The sequence below is a fragment of the Cyrtonyx montezumae genome, unplaced genomic scaffold (genome assembly GCF_038088225.1).
Source record: "Cyrtonyx montezumae isolate F1298 unplaced genomic scaffold, pur_monq_1.0 scaffold_8, whole genome shotgun sequence".
Classification (NCBI taxonomy): Eukaryota; Metazoa; Chordata; class Aves; order Galliformes; family Odontophoridae; genus Cyrtonyx; species Cyrtonyx montezumae.
In genome coordinates this window covers 31,548,028-31,565,372 of record NW_027072089.1, presented here as the reverse complement: position 1 = coordinate 31,565,372, position 17,345 = coordinate 31,548,028, and the positions used below count along the sequence as shown (strand labels likewise).

Here is a 17,345-nt window from a genome sequence, read left to right as displayed (position 1 = left end):
AGTCATTGGCTGTTAGATTAACAAACATTTTTAATGTCTCTTTAGCACCTGTCCTTGCATTTAGACATCTAAACACTTTTAAAATTTGATTCCCAATAGTATAGTGGTTTGAACTGAGAAGATTCAGAGGGGGATAAGTAAAGGAATAGATGAAAGTGAAGGTAGGAGGGCTCTACTTCCATGTGACTTTTCTTTATCCCCAATATAGCACTTTCTGGTGATATCCCCGACAATATGATGACCTAGTTCTTTATGCCAAAGAGCTTGCTGTGAGAAAGGTAGCTGAAGATTGCTATCCATTCTCACCAGTGACGTGAGTGCTAATTACTACTGTCTAGTGATTAACTTGCCTGTGCATCAAGGGATGTAGAACACCTGAAGAAAATGTCCTTTGTGCCTACCATTCAGTGTGATTTAGAACTACTCCTTGAAGTCAGCTGGCACTAAACGGAAAAAGGCTTTTTTTTTCCTTAAACTTCTTTTTTTTTTTCTCATTTCTCCTATGTTTCTGCTTTCTTTGATATCATTTTAGGTGGTAAATGCGAGTCTGTTAGGCTAAGGAAGCAATTATAATCAGTGAATCTAATGACAAATGATTTAGCTAACTATCCTCATTACACTGAACATCTGATTGCATTGAATGCAATATTTGTCATTTTAAAGTATTTAATTTACAGTGTAACTTCAAACTGTTTCTTTCTAAAGCCTCCTACATCTATTTGATGACATAAGAGGCATTCAACGGAATATTGGCAAGTTTAATTTAATATTGCTATAATTCATGAGGTTTTAATATAGTTGTGTTCTTTTCTTTTAAAAATAATTCTGAAGAGAAAAAAGTATTTCTGCCCCTCGAATTTATATGAGCATGGAACAGAAATATGTCTATGTAATATAACATTGTTTTTATTGAAGAGATGAAGCTTTTTCTTTCACTTCTGGTCACTTGATCTGAATCCAGTCCAAGCATGAAGCTTGTACAACTTGTGGGTGTAATAGGAATGCTTGCTACCCTGTGACTATTTGGCATGTTATCACCTTAACAGGATATTCCATGTCTGGAATATCATAAATCAAAAAGAGAAATATACTTTGTGATAAGGAAGTGTGGAAGCTGTTGGTTAGTACCAGTTGTGATAGTTCAGTGTGGATTTGGCTCTTGGTATAACAGGAGAAGCAGTGAGACACCAGAAAGTGGCTGTGGCCCAAGAACTTCCAGTTTAATAAAGCACTGTGATTTCAAGTGATTATATAGAGATGACTGGTGTCTTAGCATACTGGGAACAGAGGTCTCTTCTGGATCCCTGGAAAAATAGTGAGTGAAATGCAGCATTTGAAAAACAGAATTACCTAGAGCAAATACCTTTTTTAATTTATTTTTTTCTATCATCCAGGACTTTCTGTCCTCACACTTTTGTGCTCACATTTCTATGATTCCTCTTGCTTGTGCACTTATAAATGTTTAGGAGTGGGACTGTGATGTGCAGGCTAGCGTTTCTTGATATAACTAAATTCATCTCTTTTCTCCGAGTATATATTTTGATCATTTCCCCATGCAGTTGCATCCTTATCCTCACAAACTATTTTCCACACACAGTTCTATTTGTTTACAATTAGAATAGGCACTGGCAAAGCTGGTGTGTCACTGTGTCTAGAGTCAGCCAGGAAATGCTCAGTATGCTGAGGCTTCAGTGGGTAGTTGTCTTCATGTATTATGCCTATATGAAAAATATTCCTTTCTTCTCTACCTAAATAAAGATAGAATACTACAGTTTTCTTTCTTCTGGACTTGGATCCTGGATAGTATACAGAACTGCTAGTAAAATGTACAGGAATCGTGTTGCAGTAACAGTTCAAATGGTAGACCTTTCTAGGGCAGAACTCAGGTATCCTGAGGAAACGTCCATTTTTCTGCATCTAATTCACAAGTTCTGTGAAAATTTTGTGATTAGTTTTTCTTTTCGAATCTGAACATATTTGTTACCTCAACTCATAGTAAGTTTTCCTTGAGGTATCTGTCCTGTCATTAGACATTTTGACACAGGGAATGTCTTTAAAATGTTGAACATAGCCATCACCTCCTATAGTTTTAGTAATTATAGTTTTTTTTACCTTTTTTTTGGTCCTTTTTAAAGGAAGGCTTTTCTACAACAATTTATAGAAATCGTAAGGCTTTTAGCAGCAAAAAACAGCATCGCAATTGCAGACAAAGAGCTATGATTTCATTCTTGTTCATTTCAAATTGATTAGAAAATATTGTCCGAACTGGGCACCGCTCCAGGATTGCCATTAACTTTTCCCATAAAATATGATGAAAGACCTTAACAACCATTTAGTAATTAAGTGAAGTGCTTTGGAAATTTATATGCTGTCCACAGTTCGTCATGTTCTGTAAAATACAGAAGACAGTTTTTATGAAAAGCAATAAAAATAAAGCACTGGAGAAACATCTGGGAGTGTTATCTGATTGTGGTGGAGGGGAATCGTTTCAGTGGTAGCAGAATATTTTGATATCTAAAATTAATGTTGTGTATAGTTGATATTTTTTTGTTCTTTACTGACTGAATTAATACAGTAATTGTTATAATTGTATGTCCCATTCTAATGTCTACGCTGCTTCATTTTATACCCTGAGTTGATTATTTTCCATGTACTCCATTAATGTGTGTACTGTTCTATATTTGGTTTCTGGTCTCATTTAATGCACTTGAATTACTGAAATAATAGCACAAAGAGAATGGGTGTGCTGAGCATACTGAAAATGAAGCAGATTTTCCTGTGGCATAGCAGGAAAAAATAGTAAAGGCTTTTAGTCTGATAATGTTTAGTGGATGGCAGGGCAGTGCCTTGGTCTTTAGCTTTGCTAACAAAGAAAAGGGCTGGTCTGCTGCTGCTGAGGTAGCTTTTATGTGCTGTGGCCACTCATAGTGATTTATGAGTAATTTTCTCTGCAAACCTCTTTTCCTTCCAGTATTCTCCAGCTTCCTTTAACAGAGAGTAAATTCTGGACTGCACAAGGGCTTAATAGAATAACAGAATGAGATCAGTTCTCATTGCTGTGCTTAGTAAGGTTCAAACCTCAAATCTGGGAGAAGATGCTTCTCAAAATTACAAAACTGTAGTTAAAAAAATCTACTAAACTGAAGGGTGTCTGCATTTGTTTAGCAGCACAACATTTCCAGATGGAAGTAAAAAAGCTATTCAAATCGGTACTCTGCACCTCTGCTCTGCAAATATATAAACCTGTTAACAACTCCAAGCATGAGGATAAAATTATTTTAAAGGTATAAATAAATATAAATATATTTAAAAAGTTGGGGGAGCATATGCTGAAATTTGCTTGCCATGTTATGTAGAACAGCTGGACTTCAGTTCCAGCCTGGCCCAGGTCTCAACTGTGATCCTTAGCCAGGCCTTCTGCTTGTGCTCAGGACTTGGAGCTGGATAATAGCTGGAGGGTTCTCTGAAAAACCTAGTTTTTTCCAAAATTCAGTGTTTTTTTGTTTCATTCTCTGTGAAATTTTGTGGCTTTTGTTTCTTTCTTTGTTTGTTTGTTTTTAACTTTGGCTAGAATTGCTGCAGAGTCAGGTGTTACATGGTCCTCACCGAAGGCCTCATCTGTCAGGGAAACCCAGTGGGTGTTTTACAACTATCAGCTTGAATATGCTTTTCTCAGTGCCAGTACCGGCTTTCATATTTGGGATTCTGTTCTGATATCATTGAAGTTATTTACAAATAAATAAACAAACGAATGATCAAAAACTTGCAGTGCATAACCAGACTTGCAGGTCCAGGCACTGTTTACATGCCATGATGCCAAGTTCCCCAAAATTAATATTCACATCTGACAGTTGTCACAAACCTTTAGTTGATGCAAATGTGTGTTTTGGTGAAAATCATTTTCAGAACATGTTTTTCTACTAAGAAGAGGTTAAAATTTCACAGTGAACTGTCAAAAGGCAGAGGGGAAATTAGTCTCCAAAACAAGAAAAGCATTCCTTGTTACTTTAAAGATAGGGTGTTAGTATCTATTTAACCTTGTAAATTCTTTTTCCTCTCCTGTTATTATACTAGTAATAAAAATATAATAATAATCCAACCTTAGAATGCTGTCTCAGAATAGTCTTCTTCATACATTTTGTTCATGAGTTTAAACAGCTAACAGTCTACCATATTTTGTTTGTTTTCTCAGGGCATTCTACCTGGACAAGTCAAACCTGCCTCCAAATTCAACATCTAAAGCAGCTTACATAGATAAGGTAAATAAAAGTGCTAAGTGCCTAATTGAACTTTGTATGTTACACACTGTGTGCTTTCACGAGGCTTTCTTATTCCATTGAGAAGTGGAATTATCCAAAGCTATGGGGGCAGGAAAGGAGAAATTCTCTTGCAGCTTTTTGTTGCGCCCCTCTTTAAGGAGTATCTGCTGCCGTGTGATTCTGCATCAGTGGTAAGTCTGGAGGGCATCAGTGCGTCTGTGAAATAGAACCATAACTTTCCTTTTTCATGGTTTTGTCAGAATAATATGGTCACATCAGGAGCATGCAGGGGCTTGGGCAGTGGGGGAGTAGGTGCAGGCAGAAATGTTTAGTTCTGAAAATTGTAGCTGCTGTTCAAAATTAAGTACTACTTCAGCATCTTGCTAACAATTCCTTCTGAACCTGCTCTTCTAGGCTTTTTCAAATGCTTTCATCTGTCTTTAAACCTCTGCAACTGAGAGATCCCAGGGGCTAGGAAAAATGCATTTAATGCTCCCCTATTGTTGGAGAGTTAATAGCTGTATTGCAGCTCGATAAGGGAAAAAAAATTAGGATCTTGTCTGTATTGGCTTAAAAGCAAAAGTGATTGAATTACTGTGGCTTGAGAAATGCAATGATCATCACTGAACTCTATGACAGACTGAAGTTTTATGACCGTATCATGAAATGTGATCATTAGAAGACTGATAATTCTGTTTCTTGTCTCTGTGCTGGACTACATGGAAAAGGAGGAGGACATGTGCCTGTGCCTCTCCTTCTGTGGTGTTAATAACTTTTTTTTTTTTTTAATGTCACAGTTGCAGCAGGAGAAATTTAATTACATGTGGAGTGCTTGTTACCCCCAAACCTACTATTTCCTTAGAAAGGTCAAGGGGAAGATAAAAACAAATCATGACAGAGATCTAACCAAGGGATGCTAGGTTAAGCTAATGCATTTATTTTGCGATGGGAGCTATCTAAGAGTGAATGCATGATCTCAGTTTGTAACTGTAGCTGTGACTTTTGATCTCTTTTCCATAGCTCTGCATTTGTAAATGGCACCAGTTAAAATCAATTTAAATGGATGCAAGTTAAATCAATAGAAGTTAAACCAAATTAAATCTATTTGTGCCCAATTTAAATATACTGCTTTTTGTAACTTATTTACCTGACCTGTATGCTTTCCAGTGAGGTTACCTCCATAAACGAGTGAATGAGGTTGACATTTCCCTAATTAGTTAAAGAACGCCTTGTGGAATTAATCTGTTATTACAAAATATCCATCCTTTGCGTAATAGGATTTTGTTACAATCTTTGTTTCTGGTACAAAGAGAAATGGAATTTGAATTATGGAATCTACAGAATTGTGCTGTGAATCTTTTCTTTACACAAAGCATCATGGGTGCTGCTTTTCATTGCTAGACTTCTTTTGATGGTTCCTCTTCTGAGCGCAGCCTTCTATTTGAAGGTGCTTTCTTTATTAGGTGAATCATTCATTTTCCACATGGTAGTGCTGAGTTTTGCAGTATATTTTGTCATTCTTGGTCATTTTTCTCTTTCCATATTGTTAGTCAAGATTAGAAAACAGCCATTTGCATAAACGGAGGATAGTGTTTCTTAATTATAATCTGATTTTGTCAGTGAGTCAATTAACCAGCCCTGGTGTCTCTCCTCTGCATGCATTATGGTTGTAGGTTGCCTCTCTATGGTTTCCCTTTTCTTAAAATACCACAGATGGAAATGGCACTGATGAATCTATTCAGTTTCCTGAACTGAAAATCAGCTCTCTAAGATGGTCTGGGGGTGAAAAAGTGTTCTCCTAAGATACATAGCAAAAGACAACATGTTGTTCATGTGCATTACATAATCTGACTCTGGCTGTCCCAGCTTACCCTGCTGTCCCAGCACACATCTGTGAAGACTTTCTCAAAAAAAGCATTCCACATGCTCTCGGTAGGAAATATTAAAATTACTTTTTCTCTCTTTCAGCTGATGAGGCCTCTTAATTGTTTGGATGAACTTTACCGACTCGTAGGGTCCTTCATCCGATCTAAACGCACTGCTGCCTGTGCATACACTGCTTGCAGTGCTTCTGGAGTTGGATTGCTGTCAGTTTCTTCTGAGCTCTGTAACAGGCTTGGAGCCTGTCACATCATTATGTGCAACAGTGGAGTTCACCGGTATGAGAATTTATTTTCCTCCCATTGTTTCAGTCATTCAGACACTGCAGTTTGGAGAATTTTCTTTTTAAATAGAGTTCTTAACGCTGTCTTTCCATGTATGTGACTAAGTATCTAACATACTTTAAAGTTCTCTGGTTTAATTGTATAACTCTACGTGCAGTGATTGACAGAAATGAGCAGCATGATTTTGTTTTGTGCAGTTGTTATGGATTGTTCCTTATTCAAGTCAGGAAAAGAAAGAAACCTTAATTGCTAAAGCAGAAGAAGCATTTCCTAGGTGAATAAAACACAGTGTATTAAACTTTTAATACAGGCAAGAAATGCTCAAATTCTTATCTCCTTTATATGCTGGTGAAATAATAGTAAGATTTTTTTCAAGTGAAAAAAAATAAGCAGGATGTATAGTATAATATATAATAACTAGAAGTTCGGTATGAATTAACACAATATCACAAAGTGAACTATAGTGAACTGAGCTATGTTGTCATCAAGTCTGAAATTTTAATACACACATATATTTATGTATATTAAAAAATGCAATACTGTCATTATTGAACTCTCCAGTGTTTAATTGTATTACTCAAAGGCAGTGATATGTTTGTATTCCAGTTTGGCAGACTACAATTCTGTCTGTGTTATACCAGCTGAGACTGCCATTGGAAGGGAGGGAGGGAGGGGGAACAACAACAAAAGTCCAAGCTGTAGCAAAGAACATGATGCTATATACCTGCTCCCTTTCTAAAAATTCTCTATGGATTTCAAGTAGCAATATGTTAAAAATACTCTTGTTACGATTTCAACTTGATGATCCTTGGGGGTCCCTGTGGGATATTTTGTGATTCTGTGACCTTTTCAAATCCTTATTTTAAGCAGGCTTGATTACCAGTATATTGTACTAAAATGAGCACTACTTTATCCTAATTTTAAGTAATGTCATTTCTTTGAAAGAGTTTTAGGGGATAAAGAATGCACAGTAGCTGCAATGCAGCTAGATATGAAAAATATGAAAAGCTCTGTATATAGCCAACACAACACAATGAAGTTATATAAAGACAGTGCCAGCCATTTCTCTTAGCAGCATTTGCAACAGACTGTGTTGCTCTTTGTTGCTGGTAGAAGGGAATGTCACTCTGTATAAAGTACCTGGTTTTAGGCAAATACTGAATAAGTCTACTATTTAATATTAGTCACTGTATAAGAAGGTGGGAATACTGTATAGCATGAATTGGCGTTAAGTTGGCATTAAGTTGTCATTTCAGAAGACTGTTAAGATGAGCCAGAGAGAAGCTGTCTCTTACCTTCATTTAAAATAGTTGAACAAGAAGCTTTTCTCAGTTTTTGTGTGTCAGAGCTCCTGCTTCCTAAAATGATTTTTGTTTATAAACATTGCTGTGAGAAAGAACGAACAAGATTGAGGATAGGGAGTGGGAAATCAGCCTTATGTAAGGCCTGCAGAATGAAGCTATATTGGCTCTGAAGAATGGTGAAAAAAGAATAATTAATACTCAGATTGAGCTCATTTCAGTTAGTTGCTGTTAGTTACTGTTTCTTCAAAGCCCTGTGCTTTTATGAACAGATTCTTTATTCCAAAGTACCCTTCTAAAGTCATTTCTGTGTTGAATGAGACAAATTTTGTGTCTTCCATGATCAGAAGGGACTTTGGTCTTTCTTGGATCAAGTTCTGAACTTCCAAATGTGGTTGTGCCAAAAATTCTTATTGTTCACGAATGAAGTCAGAGCAACTTCAGTAGCCCAAATAAACTATTGCTCTTAAATGAAAATGAATGAAATGAGATCTTTGCTCAAAACTAAGACTAATTCAAAGGTAAAAACTATTAAATGTCCAGTTAAGTATATATAAAAACCAAAATGTTAGAAAGCCAGCACACTGGATTTCAAAATATTATTAGAAGCAATGGGAATGGAGTATAATTGTTTTACATGTGGGTTTCCATCAAGATGTTAAAGGATTCAAGATGGCCTTCTTATATAAAGTCACAAAAGACTTTTCTGTAAAGCATGACTAGTTCTGCTTTGCAGACTAGTCCATTTCAGCTTTTGTACGAGAACATTATTTCAGTTGTGCAATAATACTGCCTTTGTGGCCACCATCTGTTCAGAGAAAAAAACATCAACTCTGGGCATTATTACTAATATTTTAAGGTAGACTCTTCAGTAGAGAAGAATGCACTACTTCAAATTTTGTAGGTACTCACAGTTTTTTACCTAAATTTGTGAAAGTTCAGAAGAAAATATATTTAGAAACTGGAAGGAATTCCTGTGGCTATTAGTTGAAATAACAGAGGTTGAAGAAGCTTTTTTAATCTTTTCAAGAAACAAGAGTTGCCAGTTACTGTTGTGCATACAAATTGGATGGATGAAGAAGTCTTTCCTTAGAATTTTAAGTCATAAGACATCACGTACTGTTTTCCTTCTGGCTTCCCTAGGTCACATCTCTCCTGTCCAGTGCTAAAAAAAAAAAGCTAGTGCTTTTTGCTTTTTGCCATTCTGAAATTGCCTTTGTCCAGACAGAAAGCTTGTTTCATCTCCAGCCGGTAGTCTCACTGGGTGTTCCTGAAATTTCTCCTGCTGAATTCTGCTGTGTTTTTTGTGAACGTGCTCCTCTTGATGCTTTGTAGAGTGAAACTCTTGGCAGCATCATGAAATCCTGTGAGAAAGACAGAAATAATAATAAGAGGCTGGATGTGATCCAATATCATAGAAAAAGAAGATTTTGCCTCTTCCCTATAGTTTTGAGGGCTGTACTCTTCTGCTTATTTGATGGAATATTATTTAATCAGTGCAGATAATCATACAAAATAGTGTTCTGTACATTGTAAGTTAGTCACTGATTTTTCTGAGAGAGGATATTTATTTCTAGTTGTATTCAGTGGTCTGTCTGGCCTTCTGTGTTTTTAGAAACTAAATACTGTGAAGTTGTTGAATGCAACCAGTTGCAGAAATCCACATTTTGTAAGCCCAGACCAAGAGCTTGTGGCTGAAAGTTTTTAGCAGAGCAATACAGATACTGAATGAGTTTAAAAGTGGCATTATCTACTGATTCCACTATGTAAGCAGATAGCAGAAAGATGTGAATTGTGATTGCAGGTGGTAATCTTAGGATGTATGTTCATTTGTCAATCTTCTTGCCAGCTTAGAAATGAAGAGTAATGAACTCAGAGCAAGCTTCCTATGTGCTTTCTTAAAAAACGAACAAACGAAAAAACCCTCATCATGGCCTAATTTCAGTGCTTGGTCTCTACTGAAAAAAGAGAATCTTGGAGTCTGTGGAAGAGTTCAGGTGCTCTTGGTTGGTCAGCATCTTTCTGTTTTTTCCCGGAGAGTGGGAACTTAGCAAAGCATGAATCTGTCAATTTAGTATACTTTGAACCTTAACCTTCCCCCATTCAATTTATGTCTTACTAAAATGATTGAGAGCATTTACTGTGTTGTCTTGACTTAGGTGTCATGTATTGACAGTGGAGGTTTCTGTCAAATAACAGGAAGCAGATCCCAGATAGCTTTGGAGGGAGGTGCTGGATGGCAGTCCCAATGCAGAAGAGTCAGGAACAGTGAATGAACAGCTTGGTCTGCTTTGACAGTGATTGCTGATCTCTGGATCAGCAGTGTCTTCGTTTCTGACTTCTCCGTGATCCATGTTAAATTGCTTTTTGCACTGCACTAGGCTAAAACAGCTTGGCAGAGTTCATGGTTTCATCCCTATATCCGAGATAATACTCGGGATTTTGACTTGCTGGTGATTGCTTTGCTTTGATTTTTATTATGACAATATGTTTACCAATTTACATCAGAGCCTGAAATCCTATATCTACTTCAAGCAGTTCTTTCCAAATATATTACAGTCGCAAGTAAAACAAGGATGGGAAAAAATAAGTCCCTTAACCTTCACTGTCCTCAATGACATGTAAATACTGCAGACTGCCCTTGGATTATTCTAAGTGAACATGTCTTGTTGATCAACATCAGGAACAGAACTCTAAATTAGCCCAAGAAATCGATAGTTTATATTTCTTTTTTGTCCTTTTCTATCATCCATAATTATATTTCTGCCTGCCAATCATTGTCACCTGTAAACAATGCTCTGCTTTCTTTACTTGTATTCAATCCATTTGAAGTTGTAATCACCCTGCGCAAATGTAGGTGATGAAAGACACTTTTAAATTTTACTGAATCATGATACTAGCTCCTGCTTGAGGGGGTAGAGCAGACTCGGCTGCGCAGACATGCCCTCGCCTCTTTCCGTGCCAAAATGAAATTAGGTGCAGCAGCTGCAGAAGCCTATTCAGGGACCATCGGACTTAGAAGCTCAAAGGAATCATTTAAAGCATCCAAACGAAACAAATCCCAAGCTTGTTTAAAATTTTGCATTTCCTGGAGGATTGAGAGAAGTCTTTTATAATCTTGAGGTACCCCAGAAAAAAAAAATCAGTCTTATTTTCTTTTCTGAGTTTTAATTTCCCCTCCAGAAAGTCTCTCCTTAGCATTACCATCCTTCAAGCAGTGGGGTTCTGCCTGGCAGCACTCAGCTGAATGATGAGGCAGGTTTTGCCAAGGGTTGATTATGCTGTCTCCTGCAGCTGGCACAGCTCCTGAAATCCAGCCAAACCGACTCCATCTTCCACACAGTGAAGCAGAGGAATACCATAAGCTGTCCACTGTGGCCAGCTGCCTTTTAGTGAATCAGATAAAACAAGCTGAAAAACAGGAACTCTGATTTTATATTTCAGGCACTCTATCATAGGAATACTTCCTTTTAGATTATTTTCAATAAATAAATATATTCAATAATATATATAATATAATGTTTTGAGGGTTTTTTGTTTTTTTTTGGTAGGAATTTAGTCCTGAGCTCAATGAGTCTGTGCTAAAGAAAAACAATCAAACAAGCAAAAAAAATCTCTTTGAAGTTTTGTGGATGCAAATTGTGAGCTGCACAGTAAAACGACTTTCTGGGGCTGAAGGAACTAATTGTAGGGGGCAGGTCAGAATGACTACTCTCCAACTTCTAATGAAGATTCTTTTTTTTTAATTGCAGTTTTCTTATGTCTGCCTACAATCACTGTGCGTTTGTGATACCTCACCGTACTGAAGCATAAACAAAACTTCTGTACTCCTAAAATTATTTTGGATGGAAGAGTATTTTATTCTGTGCTGGCTAATATTTGAAATAGTTATATAATCAATATGCAGGAATTTGCCTTAAGATGATATAAACAAGGCATTGCACTCAAACAAGTTGTCTCTACAGCACTGATTGTTTAATTTTAAGATTTGCCTTTCACTGGCAACCTGACACATTTGCTTTGTTAATTTCTACTGTGCGCGAAGGACTGCTGTCATAGAGTTTGCATACACATTTTAAATTCTGAGGTACTATTTTGTTTAAAATGCAGTCTGAAAGTGCAGAGAAATGCAGTGAGACAGACAGGTGGATCCTGCTCATTTTTTTCCTTTTGGATGTATTGTAACGTTATGGACTAGGATGGACATTTGACAACAGAGTTGATAGATGACTCAAACTGCTGTGCTCTATAGAATTTTCTTGCTGTTCAGTTGCTGCAGAATTGTCTTACCTATAGTCTCAAGGAGAATCTGATTTTTCCTCTCAAACACTGCTATGTTATAGCAAAAATGCAACAAATCCTCTAGAACAATCTCACATTAAAAACATTTCCAAATCTCTAAGTTCTGAGGTGGAGAGTAACCTGAGATCTTACAAGACAAGAAGTAAACTGCAATTTTCCAGTGGACAGATTTACTTGCCAACTTAGTAGCAAAGAAGCCTTCAGTGTAAAAGACTTTCTATACTGAATAGGAGATAATGACTGACATTGGCTTTTGCCTTTAGATGTTTTTTGTTTGCTTTTTCAAGTATGACTGAGCACTCAAAAAGCGATTCTTTGAGTCTTTTGGAAATGTTCTTTCATAAAACAGAAGATAATAATGAATGGTTTAAGTGACCCCTTGCAATGTTTTCAGCTGATTAAAGGTGGCAAGATCTTGAGGATGAGTATTTCTGAGGAGGTGTTCTGAGCCGATTTTAAAGATTGACAGATATATGTTGAAAAATGTTTTTTTTCTTTATTCTTTAGAAAGCTCTCTGTCTTAAGAAAGATAGAGCAGTCTCATGTTATGTCTGACATATACTGGAAGATAATGATCTTCCTAATAAGCTACAGAAAAAAGTCAGGATTACTTACTCCATGTTCAGGATTAAAAATGAGTAATGTTGAGTTTAATAAACCTGATTAAAACAATATTTGTAAACTACAAAAGCCATTAACTGAGGTTAGTGCTGATATGTGGCTGATGTATTCTTACTTAGGACTGATTACCTAGCTTATTAAATTCACGTCATCTACTTCAGCAAGTCAGGACTTTACAACGAGAAGTAACAGCCTTAAGTTTTGCTAGAGGAGATTTGGGTCGGGTATTAGGAAAAATTTATTCTCATAAAGAGTGAGGCACTGGCACAGGCTGCTCAGGGAGGTGGTGGAGTCATTGTCGCTGGAGATGTTTAAGAAACGTATAGACATGGGTTGGTAGGCATGGTGGGGATGGGTTGATGGTAGTAGATGATCTTTGCAGTATTTTCCAACCTTAGTGATTCTGTGATATTCTTGCACAATAATAAAAGTGTTGGACAAATGGCCTGATTTCAGCTAAGATGGAGTTAATTTCCTTCCTACTAGCTTGTATGGTGCTGTGTTTTGGGTTTAGGATGTTGATGGCACACCAATGTTTTAGTTGTTGCTGAGCAGTGTTTACACTGAGTAAAAGACTTCAGCTTCTCACGCTGCCCTGCCAGTGAGGAGCTGGGAGCACACGGGGAGCTGGGAGGGGGCAGAATCAGGACAGTTGACTGACACTGACCCAAGGGATGTCCCGTACCACATGGCGTCTTGTAGAACTGTACAGCTGGGGGAGTTAGTTGCAGGGAGTGCTAGATGTGTGGACATTAGTCAGCAGGTGGTAAGCAACTGCACTGTTTTATCTATTCTTTTATTATTATTATTATATTAATATTATTATCCCTTCCTATTCCCTTCTATCCTATTAGACTCTCATTAGCTCATTAGTTTTACCTTTTTCCAGTTCTCACCCCAATCCCACTGCAGGGGAAATGAGTGAACAGTCATGTGGTGTTCAGCTGCCTTCTGGGGTAAACCACAACAAACCTTATTGGATGTGCTCAGTCCAAGGGTGATTTTGGGGCAGTGAGTTTTCCTCACTGAGAACATCTCAGCTTCATTATAAGGCCTTAAAGAGACTGAACATAAGTCCTGAACTCCGGTAGATTTTTATTGTAATTGTAAATTACAGTATTGTATTTTACTGCACAAACCTCAGCTGCATTTTATCTCTAATACCTGTTGGGTGGCTGAGCTTCCTTCTCCCTGTGAGAAAAATAAAAATTCTGTTCTGCAGAGTTTCAATATGTGGGCATAGAAGATAGAAACTTCAGTATTTGCCTGTGTGGATCCATATTCCCACAGTGTCAGTAGCTTAGAAATTGTAAGAGGCTCTTCAGTTTGTCATATGTACAGCTTTTGTTCTTATTTCTTAACAACATTTTCTCTTCTTTTTAGTTTACTTATATTATTCTTTGGGTTTCCCATCAGAATAGGTATATATTACCTAGCCATCACTAGTAATTACAGAGATTTATCTCCAGAATAATACCTGCTCTAGAAGCATTATTTTAAATGGCAGCAGAAACAAGAAAATACTTAATAGTGTAATTGGCTTAAAAGGTGGTCAAATGTGCTTATGATTAGCTTACAGTGTACAGAGAAAAAAATTAGAAGTATAACAAGGGCATTAAATTACATTTTGTGTAACAACTTCGCATCCTTTTCATATTAAGTTTCCTTTTCACATAACCAGAAGGTAATCCATTTAGACATCTCTGACTGCAGTAACTGATAAGCCAACTACCAAACGAACTTGTCTTACCTCATCTTATTTATTTAGGGCATTTTTCTGGGACGTGCTTTGTTGCCTGTTTGGTTGCAGGATGGCTGTAATCCTAATTGAAACCTGCTGATGAATTCAATGATTTAGATTCTTTCTGACTCTGGTAACACAGATATACAGTTTGCTCAGTGGCAGCTCTTTAGGCGCTGTGCTGTACATCAGCTCAGATTAGTTTTCCTTTTAGGTGATGTTAAATAAGATGCTGTGAAATAATCACTTTCTCAGAAAATTTCCATCTGTTTTCCTCTTCTACAAATCAGGTTTCTGGTGTATATAGATGTCTATCAGCTAGATTTTCAGATGTTCAGTAAAAACCATATTCAGTCACAAAAGAAAATGAAAAAGCAAAAAAGTAATGACAGAAAAAACACAAATGAATTCATCTGCTTGGGACACTGGTGACAGAAAATGATTTAGCCTCTTTTGTTCAGGACAGTCTCAAACAGCAGATAATTGAAAGTTTGTGTGCAATCTTCACATCAATATTGCTATGACTGATGGGAGACAGGAGATAGCAGGCAGGGGATGGGAGCAGCTGCAGCCCCTTCTGTTCCCCCTTGGAAACCAAATGGGTGGATGAGGAATTCTCAGCCCAGTTGTGTTGGGAAAGCCAAATGCCTGTACTGAATGCTGCTGTAATCTGTCAAGGGGAGGAATCTGAGATTCTAACTGACACAAATTCTGAGATGATGAGTTCAGGTCTTTTGTTTTTCTGTCATAAAATAAGAAATGAGAGGAAGAGAGAGGGAGTAAGAACAGATTCAGATTTGTTTACAGAGTATAATTAAAATACATGGAGTTGGAATTTATGCTTCCCATAGCATAACTTTATGAGAACATTTGAAAGTGTTTTTTGTTGGTTTTTTTTGCCTTTCCCCTGGTGTTTTCCTCATTTGGGTTGCCTGGACTGATTGCACCCAAATGACCAGATACTTTCAGTGGTCAGAAGTGCTTCTAAATTGCTTTTATGAACTTTAATACCATCTGCTGTTTTGTGTGTGAATTGGTTTGTTCTACAGCCGTTTTCCAGAACATTTTCATTTGTGATAATGAATATGTAGTGATTCAAGAACTATATTTAAAAATCTAGGAGAAAGCACCAGCATATGAATACAGGTCTGCTTGTGAATCAATTCAGCGTAACCCTGTGGAAAGGTTTAAGATCAGTTTTTAAAGAGGATGCCATCTTACTGATTAATTCACTGGCTCAACTAAAATGAAGTTCTTTCATTGTTGTTTGCTGTGTTTAGAAAGTAGTACTTTCTGACATAATTGCACAAGAAAAGCCACAAGCAATCATTTTTATTTTAATGGTGTTTTTAGGACTGGCGTTCGTCAGATCTTTTTCATGACTCAAGAGAAACAAAATCTTGCAGTACTGTACTGTACTTTATTTGTATATTACTCTGATGAAATTTGAAGTGTAATTACGCCACCGGTCCTATTTTAACATTTTTTAACATACTTACAAAAGCAAGAACATATCTTAAAAGAAACGGTGGATGTATCTAACTGGCATAACTTAATCTTGAATATAAAATGTTTTATTAAAGGTTTGTACTGATAGTCAACATCATCATTGCTGTTATCTTGAGTGTCTTCGTTATTGATTTCCAAGAACGTTTTATAAATATTATCCTTAGTATTAACATAGTTATTTTTTGCCTTCAGGTGATCTCTTCAAATTTTGGCAATTACTGCAGTGTGATCATGAAGCATATAAACAGACTGTCTCTGTAGTAGCTCATTAAAGAAATCTTCATCGTGTTATTTTACTCTGTATTTTTCCTGCTGTATGTCTAACACTTGGTAACCTTATTTCTGAATTGTTCTTGGCGTTGTCAAAATTTAAATGGCTCATAATGTCTGTCATCAGTGCCAACTTCATCAGGGTTTAGACAGGAAGAAGTTTGGCAGTCTTTTCCAATTACAGGATTAGAGTTTGCATCTAATTCTTCAAGCTGACCTTCATTTACAGTGTTCTTTTGTTAGTTTTGATTCACTCATGGAGAATATGATTTCTCTGGTATTTTCAGTCTTCTGGGTTCCAGGAAGGTGTAATTTATGGGAAAGTTGGCTCAACAACTGTGTAGCTGAAAGGTGCACTTTGAACCCATTAATGTCCATTATACCTACAGATAAACTTTCTACCCCTTTTTCCTGGCTTAGATTTCATCTATCGAATTAGATTGTCTACTTTTGCTTTTTCCAGTTTTGAACAGCACAGAGTTTCTTTTGCTGTTCTCAAGGGCTAGATACTTAGATTTTGGTGCTGGCAAACATTATGAGCACGTACTTTTTTGAGTGATAGTTAACCTTTCAAAGACAAGATAAAAACAATGCACTGTGAATTTCTTGTCTAATAGTTAACTGTTTTTCACCTGAATCATACATATGACACAAAAGATAAATATGCTTTTGATTTAAGTTAGCTGAGGTCAGTGTACACAAGAAATTGGGGAATAAAAATGATTTCTTTTCCAAAGAAACTCACTTAGCACTTATGCATTTTTAGCAAAGGGCCATTAATAAAGAAATCGATCAGATTTAATATCTTCTACATTCACTACTGTGAAAATTTTTACAGTCCATAAATTTACTTGGTGGTATTTAAAACATGTCAGGGTGTTGATTTTTTTTTCACTAAGAAAATAAGTGCAGACACATTTTTCCTCCTACGGATCTTCTGCTCAGCAAGATGAATGTTTGATTGAAACATATTGTCTGTTCTGTGCGCATAATATAAGCTATACAGAATCTTCTGGCCAGGATTTTGCCAAAATGCAACTCAAAAGTACATATTAACCATGTGTCTCAGCGTTATTATTTGAACTTGAAATACAGAGTTTTTGTCAGGTTCTGCTGAAGGAGGATCATTTTCTACTCACCTCGTATTTCTGCTTGATGAAATTTGGTTATTGCAGTG

At 36.7% G+C, this 17,345-nt stretch overlaps 1 protein-coding gene across 1 annotated transcript in view; it reads left to right on the top strand.

Annotated features, from left to right (window-relative positions):
• The window catches only part of PREX2 (phosphatidylinositol-3,4,5-trisphosphate dependent Rac exchange factor 2), a 167,502-nt gene that overhangs the window by 136,303 nt on the left and 13,854 nt on the right, over positions 1–17,345 (top strand). Inside the window, exons 36-37 of the mRNA XM_065753165.1 lie at positions 4,193–4,259; positions 6,228–6,418. Of these exons, the coding sequence (XP_065609237.1) occupies positions 4,193–4,259; positions 6,228–6,418 (258 nt within the window). The remainder of the gene's footprint in view (positions 1–4,192; positions 4,260–6,227; positions 6,419–17,345) is intronic.